Genomic DNA, 10,708 nt, shown 5'->3' on the forward strand with positions numbered 1-10,708 from the left:
ATCTTTTAACTGTATTTCAAATAAATTCATAGTTTTCATCTAGGCCTATTTACCTTGATTTTTCTAATTACCACACAAAAATAGAGGAATTCATCGGCACAAGTGTTTCCTGAATAGTTCACATATCCTTGGCACTGTCCCATTTTATCCCCTACATCCCTTGGGCCCCAAAAAAAATTCAACGATGTAACATGGCTGCCAGAATCCTTGGAGCTTCCACTCCTTGGTTCTGGCAGGGCATATCTAGCCTCCATGTTACAAGCCACTCTCCCTTCCACACATGTGATCTAGGATAATTTAGAATTTTGTTATCAGTTCTGTTTACGATTTCTCCTAAGACGGAGCGACTCTGTTTGTACTACCAGTTCGGTACTTAGCTTACGTGTTTATCCCTATATCAGTTAACCAATAAAGTTGTTTGTTACATTTGGATTAAAACTGTAAGTTGTCTTTATTCATTTTTATGGCCCTCGGGAGAATCTCCCTATTTAATTAATTCCTATCGAGGGTTACAACCTTATTTTTAAGAAATGATTTTACAAAATGTCAAGCAGAAATCAAATCAACAATAGAAAGTACAGATTTTAATGCACTATAGTTGTTAAGTTCCAAGTTGGTAAAATTATAATGGAAACTTAATATAAGGTTAAAGGGGCTGTCCGACCCCCTCTCCTTTTTTACCCACCCGCTATGTTAAGCTCTATGAGGAAGATCGTCGTTTGTCCCACTGTCCGAACAGCCCCTTTAAGTAATTGCGAGAAGAGACGGTGGGATCCATATATGTATGCAAAAGTTACTGATGTGGAACTCGAACTTTTCCTATAATTGTAAAAAAGACGTGGATATTAAGGACCTTGGTTTATAGTTTGTACCAAATTTCTTTGCAGGATTACAAGAAATCTTTCTAACTTAACTCCTGGCGCAAATAACGAACTATACTCGTCAGCTGGGAGAACCAGTCAACAACTGGCGCTCTCACTAATGCTTGATCAAATCCAAGAAGTAAAGATCTTTCGGGTAAATGTGAGAGATGGCCTTATAATATAACTTATGACGGTGTTTCTAATTATCTAGAAAATACCAGAGGCCTGACTACGAAAAAGAGAATATTCTACTGCTGTTATCAAACTAATTAAAATCACAATATGTGGAATTCTCAATCCCGTTTAGACATACATGCTGCGTCAATTGATGGTGATTTAGATCTTGTAGAGACTGCGTTGAAAAGAAAGCAAGATCCCAACGAGAAGGACAGTTCAGGTCGGACTCCGTTGATCCACGCCTGCCGTTTTGGCCATATCGATCTTGTCAAATTGTTGATCCAAAATGGAGCTCGGATTAATGAAACGGACAGAGAAATCAGATCCTCGATAATGTACGCTGCCGACAATGGACACTTGAATGTTGTAAAATTGTTGATTGAAAATGGAGCTGATATAGAGCAAGAAGGTGAGGATAACAGGACACGGCCAATAGAAGCTTGCAGGAGAGGTGACTTGAAGGAGGTGGAGCTTATACTGTTGATAGACAAAGGAGCTCGGATTGATAAGAGAGAAACAAATGGAAACACTGCCTTACGCTATGCATAATATTATGGCCATTTGCATGTTGCAAAATGTTTGCTCGAAAAAGGTGAGACTGTTGACAAGAGGGATTTTTTTGGCATAACCCCAGCTGTAATAGATAACGGCGCCAATGTCAACGTAAGAGACGAGCATGGTAGGACGCCTTTACATTATAGTTGTTTAAAGGGACACGATGAAATAACAAAGTACTTCATAAACCGAGGCGCAATGATTAACGTATACAATATGAATCACATTTCTCCTTTGGATTTGGCTATCAGAAACCTCCACTGGAGTACTTCGGAGATTCTTTTGGACCGTGGAGCTAAATTCGGCAGTGAAATGCATAATGAAGAGCTGAGAGAAACATTATCAAAACTAAATGATCGAGTTAAAAATTTTCAAGATCAGTTGAATTCCGCTCTCAGTGAAAAAGAGGAAGCGGAGAAACAAATGGAGGAAACGATGGAAGAAATTGCGAGACTAAAGGTGCAGCATCAAAAAGATTCAGATGCACTCGAGTTCTATTTGTCCGTTCTGGAAAAACAAAGAAAACAACAAGAGGAATTGTTAATCGAGGAAAACAACACGAAGAGTAGTAAAATTACTCAACTTGAGACCGAAATTGAGGAAACGAAGAGACAACTGGATTTGGTCATGGAAGAAAAAAATAAGAAGAGTAATCAAATTTCTATCCTGGAGGAAGAATTATCTGACTTGAAAAAACAACGGAATCTGGTCGTGGAGAAAAGAAGCGGAGAGTTAGAAGAACTGCGGACAAAAGTTGCGGACCTGACAGCGAATGAGCAATTGTTCGTGTCTTTTTCGGAAGAAGTCAATGAACTTAAAAATGACCTCGAACAGATAAAAAGAGATTTGAAATCGGCTAAAACGGGCAGCACATTCAAGGATTGCACAATAAAAGTTGAGAAGGGTAGCACTTTCGCAGTTCAGAACAGCGTAGAATGAAAAATAGCTTTTGTAACCTAGACTCGAAAATAATGAACTGTACGAATTGAAAGGATAGACTTTTAATTTTTCATATCGATATTTTAAAGATACCTAGTTAATTTCCTTTTCAAAGAGACCTTAGACAATCTGAAACAGATTCGCAATCGGTCAAGGCGAGCCATATCTACAATCACAGTAATGTTATCCTTCAAATAATTTACTGTTCACAAAATTCAAATAATATAGTATGAAAATTGTCCAGGTTAGCAAGTAATGTTTTGTAAGTACGGACATTAAAATAACAGTATATTAAATCCTTAAAGCCAAAGTAAATTTTTTCTATAATAGTAATTAAAACTTTATTGAATAATTAAATTGAACCCAACCTGCCAGTGTCAATAACACGAATAAATTAAAGAGATGTACAATGTGTTATGTAGGGGTTGTACCAATATTAAGGTTATCTTCTTTCAAATAGAGCTCTACTGAGCATGCGTGAATTTCGTCGCGCTATTAGTGCACTGGTTATGGGCATCACCAATACCGTTGAATCTATCCATAGAATATACACAAGAGAGGAATAGAAGGTCGTTCCCTAAACACCTCGGGTATTTTTCATAGTTAACTTCCGGTTTGTTCCTGGGAGGAGTTATCCGAATGTCGTCTGCTTACAAACGGTTTTTTTAAGCTGATGGCTGAGCTGATCACGAAGATGTTAAACGTTGATCAGCTAAAAGGTATGTAACAAATTTATTTGATATTTTTCTTAAAATTAAACCGTTAAATTGTTTGAATGTTTTGTAGTGTATTTCCGGAAACGTTTACCTGAGGTTTGTTCAGAAATTGAACGGGAACAGGTAAATTCAAACGAGGAAATAAATAATTGGAAAATTGTTTTTGAATGTTTCTCTAAAATATGGAATACGAATCACGATACTCCGGTCGTAGATCATATATTGAAACAATTAGAGCAATTTAAAGTGCTACAGAGTACCACACACATTGTCCAAATGTGTTCAAAGAACATTTGTGCAAAGAATTTATAGAAGGGTGTTTTCTGACCTAATTTCTGTTGCACAAATTGGATTAGAAGAATTTAAAAAACATACCCATGAAATGAGGGCAAAAAAAGAAGCTTTGGGTGTGAAAGATTCTTCCTGGAAATCACGTAATGTTCAAATAAATGAAGATGTACTTCGGTATGTAGCCGGGTTTTTAGCAAGATCATTAAGAACGAAAAATTGCCCGAAGAGATTCTAGATGAAATAGAAAAACAAGGACAGAACTTATTAGATGAACATGATAAATCTGAACGATGGATAGGAATGGTCGACAGAGGAGGACTAATCAGAGTTGAAGAAGTGTTTTTCAATCTTGTCATTCGAATGAAAGTAATCTCAGACAGGCACTATTCCAAATCTTTCAGCAATATCACCAATATCAATTTAAAGGACATCGCAATAAATGAGATCCTTGAAGATCCAATGATTTTAGAAAATTGGGTAAAGATTGGTAAGATTGACACAGATAAGAAGTGGCTGAAAATTGTAGCCGATACATGTTTGAATACTCGTGGGAAAGTTCTCGTTGGTGACGTGTTGCAGCATTACCAGCATGATACAAAAGAATGTCTAAAGGCGAAAAAGTCTTTAAGAAAATCACTGCAAGAAAAATCTGAGGCTGCTTCAAAAGTGAAAGAAATTTCACAAAATATAGAATCCAACGCACACAAATACACAGGCAGCCCTTCAAGAATTACTCCTAAAAATAAAGAAAACTCCCCGCAAAAACCAAGTAAAATTGTTTTAAATAATTCTGAGTCCAAAAAGCGTAAAATAACAAGTACTGTGATAAAAGACTCAAAAACAGCGGGTACTGTGATAAAAAGCTCAAAAATAGCGGGTACTGTGATAAAAAACTCAAAAATAGCGGGTACTGTGATAAAAAACTCAAAAATAGCGGGTACTGTGATTGAAAAACCAAAAATACCAACAAGAGCCATATTAAATACTCCTTTATTTAAAAATGCAATGGTAATTGCTCCTGTGAATCAATCCAGGATAGCTACTTCTCTAAAAAAAGCAATAACTACTCCCGCAATTAGAAAAAATCCCCAAATAATTACTTATGTTTTTGAGAATGAAAAAGTATTAACTCCTCTCCTTAAAAAGGCAAAGGTTCCTACTGTTATCAAAGCACTGCCTAGTACAAACAGTGACCAAAATATTCAGTTTAATACATCTACATGTATAGAAAATAATAACTTGAATAAGGAAGATTTAAGTTTCTTAGAAAATGATCCTGACCAGGATTTATTTCTACAGTACTTATAATAAAATTTGTTTACTGATCTCATTTCTCTACTTTATTGTAATTTGGTATTTCCACCAATGGCTTCTAAAACAAATCCTCTTAATGATTCTAATTTATCAATATTTGATTGGTAAAGCCACACAGAGGGATTATTGTTTCTGCCCCCAGCTGACCTCATCCGTCCAAAGTATTGCTCTAGTGGATCCTGAGTGCTGTGTTAGCACATAGGGTGCTCCTTTATTCAAAAGAAATTTGACAATTCCAACAGTTGAGCACACTAAAACATTTTAAAATTACAAAATTAATATTTCTGTAGGTCGGCTTCACCATAGAATATACACATTGTGTATATTCTATGGTTTCACATTCATTAAATCTCCGAGTTTTTACCAGTAATTTTGAGACCATCAATTGTCTCGTGGCTAGGAAGCATCTTTGCCCGTTGTGCAGCTGTGTATTTTCCTTCTCGACAGAAGACATCCGTTTTCCATTCATCCAAATACTTTATAAAATCGTATTCGAGCCACTAAAAATCAAATCGTAGTATAGCTTTCTAGAACTTAACGGAGAAGGCTTTGAATATTTACCTCTAGTCTTTCATCATTTATTGACTTGAAAGGGGCTTTGTTCCGATTTCTCCTCTGGAATCCTTCTTTACAGTTTTTAACATTGCATATGTCGAAAAACTTGTTAAATACACGTATAAATTTAACTGTTTCAGGAAAAGTTTCTTTGCCAAAACAATTTTCGATGGCCGACGCGACAGTTTCACTGAGGACCTGTACAGCGTAGTTCACTTTCATCTTAGCATAAGAATTTAGATAAACATGGCCATAGGACAACTTTGAAACATGTTTAAATTCTCCCTTTGCACGTAGTTGATAATAATAAAGCTTTACAATTACATCCCATGATATATTTTCGTTGTTTTTCCACAATTGACGAACTTTAGAATTTTTTGAACTATTGTAAAAACAATTTCGTGTTGTTTTTATGAGATGTGGAGCATCCGAAAGAAAATATATATCTCTCTCCTCATCGTTGGCAAACAAATTAGGGACCTTGAAATAAATCTTGGAGCCATCTTCATCAATTTCGCCTGCAGCTTGAGCACACATCTTAAAGTATTTACGATTGTCTGAACAGCCATCCCCCACAATTCCAAGAATACGAAACCCGTGAATCTCTAGCTTCTCAATTGCTTCTTGCAGTATAAAATATATTTCCAAGCTACTCACTCCCGTGGATGGGAAATGAGCAAAGGGGATTTTAATATTGTTAGTTATTCCTCGCAACATAAGTTGCAAAACTTGCGTCGCTAATGGAGGAGTGTCCACACCACTGATGTCTCTTTTCATATCATTCAAGGTATTTAGGTTTTTGTTTATGTCTTTAAATCCAGTTAAAAATTCGGTATTTTTATGACAAGTCAAATCCTCTTTAACCTTCATTTCATCCAACAAAATTAAAAAGTAGCGGTTCCAATCTGGTCGCTGATGAATATTGGTGTTTTGGACCATGTCAGTGAACACTTCCTCATAAAACCCAGATTTGGATGTTACCACATGTGCCTCATCATAGAGCGTTCTTGTACTTGGTAAATATATACATCCAGATTTTCTTAACGCTTCATAAGATGAGGTAGATTTATTTTTAAGATAGCAACACCATTTTAAGAAGGTCTTATCCCACCTCATTCCATATTTTGATCGGTGCATTGCCTTCAACTGTTGTCTAAGGAATACCGCCCAAATGATCCAGTTGGCTCCATTTTTAATTTGTTTTTAAACATTTCCTTCATTGCTGAAATAGCCTCTTTTGTTTTTTCTCGATTTCGAGTCATGCTTTTATGCTTATTAATTACAAATTTTTGCTGTTTCTGTTTCTCTACTGATTTTTTGGAAATTTTTACAGATCTCAATTTTCTGAGGCATCCACGGTAACGCGCACAATGGTGACATCTTTTTCTACTTCCTTGAATTAATCTAGGACAATCTTCACTGAAAATGGTTTGGACTTTCTCAGAATAGTATCCCTTTTTATGCTTTGTTTGTTTGTTAAAATAATTAACCAAATCTGGATCTGGGTTTCCACAACAAACGTTAAACTTGTTTAATTCATTTAAAAAGGTGTAGATATCTTCATTTTTGTTCAAGATAAAGTTTGCGCAGACACTTTCAGGGTTGATTCGGTTACCAATGGATTCTACAATCATTTCCTTATTCACTGTGATTGTGCACTCCAAAATAGCTGAGCCTTTACTAAGTTTACAAAATTTCACGCGGTTTTCGAATAGTTCGCTTGAGAAACCAATTACGTTAGTTATATTTTTCAAGTTAAATTCATCTTTAGACCTTGCATTGGTTGGTTTTGATTTAATGCCCAAAGAAATGAAAGGAATGGGGTCAGGGTTTTCATAAGTCGGTCCTTGGAAACCTTCGAAGTGTCGATAACATATTTGGCTAGATTTCGTTACATCAGCTAATGACAGGTTTTCACGACCACAAGCTGAAACCCATCGTATACATTTTTCTCTTTCGGTTTTAGTACATGGGAAACGCACAAAACTATCTTGAGAAGAAAGAGGCTTCTTTTTGCTATTAGTAATTCCTTTTTTGGTGCATAGTCCATAGCAACACATATACCTTGATGAAGACATTTTTAAAAGGGAAGCCTTAGAAAATAATAGAACAGAGAAATTTAATTAATTATATAATATTTAATTAATATAATTAATATAATTGTTATAATATTACATACCTATCGCATAGCCGCCTGCCTATTGCTAAGCCTAACAAAATAACATTCGTTTGTAAAGCAGACGATGCTTTTCAACCAGTTACGCTAGAAAGAATTCAGCCAATTGGGAGACACCGGAAATGGAGACTAAAAATAACCCGAGATATTGAATAATGCCTTAGGGAAGGCTAAACCTTCTATTCCTCTCTTGTGTATATTCTATGCTTGCACCAACCAATGGAGATTATTACATTCTGCAACAATAGTGCTTGGATGAGACAGTCTCATCCAAGAATAGTGTTTGCCTGTAAATTTTTGACTACACGGCCAAAAAATCGGAGGACACCCAGTGAGTGTTTTTTTTTTTTTTTTTTAATTTTTGCTTGGTGCAGTTATGTAACCAGATCTAGCTTGGCGCTATTCGTGTGTATTTGTTTGTGTGCTTTTGTTTGTAGCTTGAGATACACGAAAAACATCCGTGGATAGTAACCGATTAAGGCAAGATCCGGTATCACCTTGGAGCTCGAAATGTGAAAGAATCGCGATAGAAGGTACATAGGCGCTATAGTATGAGCTTTCAGTGCTCAGTTTTTCTGACTTCCGATGGACGTAAAAAAAGGTAGTCGGGACCCTCTTTAAGAACAGATCCACTTCCGGCCCTTGGAAGTATTGAGAAAGAAGCAACAATGGCACCGTCGAAGTATTCACCCAGTTATATTACGAGAACGCTAAGATTTACGTTTAATTTGATGGGAAGCTGCATCGAAGCTGATTTATAGGATAGCGTGTATAGGCAAAATAGTTTCTTTATAGAGCGGTTTGTTGGGTTGGCGCTGGGGGATGGGGACTGCGGGAGCGCTTGCCAGAATGAGAAATTCATTTTCAGGCTTCAATAATTACTTAGCTAAAAAGTATTGTTTCAATTCGCTATGCCAAGAACTTTGATATTAATATTTTAATTTTAAAATGGGGTGTTGACAATTTTATTAAGCATTACTACATTTGCATATAGACTCTGCTGCCATTCTCAGACATAGCTTAGAGACAAAGTGAGTTACGTCTGGGTTAACCTTGACCTTGTTTATTTGGAAACTCATCTAATTGAGGAAGTTTAATCAGATTGTATTCTTTAATTATTTACTTTACTCCATCTGGGTCGATAATGAAACTGAACTTCCTTGTTGTTCTTTTAAAATAAAAAGGGAATGCACGTTTCAATCTCGGGTATCGTATATTCGACATTAAAACGAAGACTATCTTAATAATTTCTCGAAGTGATGAAAGAATTCTCGGTGGTTCTCTTCCTGGCTGCATTCACGGTAAATATAACAATTTCATCTTAAAAACTTCGTAGTAAAACCTCACGTAGAAGACGGTAAACTGAACTGAACCTAAAACACTGTGCGGGTTAGGTTGCCCTCTGACACCGAAAGAACGATCTTACGAGGACTTCTAAAATTGTGAATTAATATAGCTATGGCGTCACAATGGAGAACAAGACACGTAAAAAATTTACGAAATAGCTAGGTGTCGTTGGGGTGGTGATGGCGTGTTAGTTTTGTATGTGCGAATATAGTACCATGATTACCCTAGGGGGTATGGTAGTACAGTATTCTTGTTTTCCAACTCGCTAAGGTAATATTCGAGATTAACCAACAGTTGGGATACATTAAGTTCTTACCAGGACTAGCTAATGAAAAACTTTAATATTATCGTTAGCTATCAAGAGAAAAGGTGGTTATTTCTTCGTAAAACTCTTCTTTAACACCCCTTCGATATATTAAATAATTAAAATTTATTATTAGTGGTATCTGGGCCAAGTGGGATTAACCGTTAAGGCTTTCTTGGGGCCCTAAATAATTAAAATGAAATTGAAAGTTATAATCGAAGCTTTACTTTCAGGGTTTGTTTGTAGATGGTGCTCAATGCAATGACGTCATCGCGCCATCGCGGCGATTGAAGCGGGAGACAAAGAGAAGTTATCAGATTTATTATCGAACTGGACAGATATACACAAGTGCTTGGAAAACGTTTATGAAACACCCCTTTCAATCGCAATTCGAAGGAAGAAAATAGAATTAGCCCTATTTCTCATGGAAAAAAGAGCCGATCCGAATAAAAATTGTGGTGACTCTTATCCTCTACTGGATGCAGCGACGCATTTGGGATCCGTGACGCTGGTTAAAGCCCTTCTCGATAAAGGAGTGGAAGTTGACGAACACGCTTTGGTCACCGCCATGGACTTTGATAAGACAGAAATTTTAGAGTTATTAATACCAAAGGACTTCGACCCAAACAAACAATATGGCAGTTGCGAAACAACATTGCTTTTCTTTGCGGTCCAGCGCGGAAGAGTAAATCTAACTGAATTGTTGCTTGAAAAGGGAGCGGATATTGATCATAAAGATTGTTATAATTATACCGCCTTGAGCATATACCGTATAGAGGCTGATGATTTATCGGAAGTCCGTATTATTGAGAAATGTATGGTTATGCTAATAGATGCCGGGGCCAACGTCCACACCACAGACATTTTTGATAATGGTACCCCACTTATTCACGCCTCGAAGAATGCTGCCTTTAATGTTGTGAAGAGATTGATCGAAAAAGGCGCCGACGTTAACGCCATAGACAATAGTGGAAACACGGCGTTATCCTTCGCTATGGACAATATAAAAGAAATACCATTGGCAATTGCGAAAGAACTAAAATTGGAAGATGTGGCTAAATTTTTGTTGGAGAATGGAGCTGACGTACATGTAGGATCATCGCTGAGAGAAATCGTTAAGAGGGATTATTAGACTTATGACTTGATCAGGGCGATCATAGCGGGAGACAAAGAAACTCTCTTGGATTTGTTATCGAACGGAACAGATATTAACAGGTGCTTGGGGTCGAATATTTGCAGGCCCCTTTCAATCGTGATTGCCAAAAGGAACGAAGAGATAATTCGAATCCTCATGGAGAATGGAGCTGAAGTCAATTCCGGACCGTGCTATCTCCGCGAATCTTGTTCACCCTTGGAAGTAGCGACGCGTGAGGGTTTGATGCCAGTGGTGAAAACCCTACTCGATAAAGGAGCCGTCATAGACGTAATCGCTTTAACGACAACCTACGATTATGATCGAAAAGATATTCGA

The 10,708-nt window shown here is 36.8% G+C and overlaps 3 protein-coding genes across 4 annotated transcripts; all 3 read left to right on the plus strand.

Moving 5' to 3' along the window:
* Positions 1–300: 300 nt before the first annotated feature.
* Positions 301–1,802, plus strand: LOC149588836 (uncharacterized). Of its 2 annotated transcripts, none has more exons than XM_089862255.1 (3): positions 301–440; positions 888–1,017; positions 1,075–1,802. In XM_089862255.1, the coding sequence occupies exon 3, from the start codon at positions 1,146–1,148 to the stop codon at positions 1,587–1,589; it is 444 nt and encodes a 147-aa protein (XP_089718381.1). In that variant the 5' UTR covers positions 301–440; positions 888–1,017; positions 1,075–1,145; the 3' UTR covers positions 1,590–1,802. The 2 variants fall into 2 exon arrangements, with proteins under 2 accessions (XP_089718381.1, XP_089718382.1); XM_089862256.1 differs by having other exon boundaries at positions 888–1,002.
* A 9-nt stretch (positions 1,803–1,811) lies between these two features.
* Positions 1,812–2,706, plus strand: LOC149588837 (uncharacterized). The gene has a single exon (XM_089862115.1). It carries the CDS (start codon positions 1,812–1,814, stop codon positions 2,532–2,534), a length of 723 nt encoding a protein of 240 aa, XP_089718241.1. The 3' UTR covers positions 2,535–2,706.
* A 4,780-nt stretch (positions 2,707–7,486) lies between these two features.
* On the plus strand, positions 7,487–10,505 carry LOC149588838 (ankyrin repeat and SOCS box protein 6-like). The gene is made up of 2 exons (XM_089862247.1): positions 7,487–8,887; positions 9,471–10,505. The coding sequence occupies exon 2, from the start codon at positions 9,662–9,664 to the stop codon at positions 10,367–10,369; it is 708 nt and encodes a 235-aa protein (XP_089718373.1). The 5' UTR covers positions 7,487–8,887; positions 9,471–9,661; the 3' UTR covers positions 10,370–10,505.
* Positions 10,506–10,708: the final 203 nt, after the last annotated feature.

The sequence above is a fragment of the Phalangium opilio genome, unplaced genomic scaffold (assembly GCF_054372755.1).
Source record: "Phalangium opilio isolate 3A_F unplaced genomic scaffold, DU_Popi_V2 ptg000537l_1, whole genome shotgun sequence".
Taxonomy (NCBI): Eukaryota; Metazoa; Arthropoda; class Arachnida; order Opiliones; family Phalangiidae; genus Phalangium; species Phalangium opilio.

What these genes read in the sequence shown, in the direction of transcription:
- LOC149588836 (XM_089862255.1), top strand. Translation starts at nt 1,146, where the DNA reads ATGTGGAATTCTCAATCCCGTTTAGACATACATGCTGCGTCAATTGAT.
- LOC149588837 (XM_089862115.1), top strand. Translation starts at nt 1,812, where the DNA reads ATGAATCACATTTCTCCTTTGGATTTGGCTATCAGAAACCTCCACTGG.
- LOC149588838 (XM_089862247.1), top strand. Translation starts at nt 9,662, where the DNA reads ATGGAAAAAAGAGCCGATCCGAATAAAAATTGTGGTGACTCTTATCCT.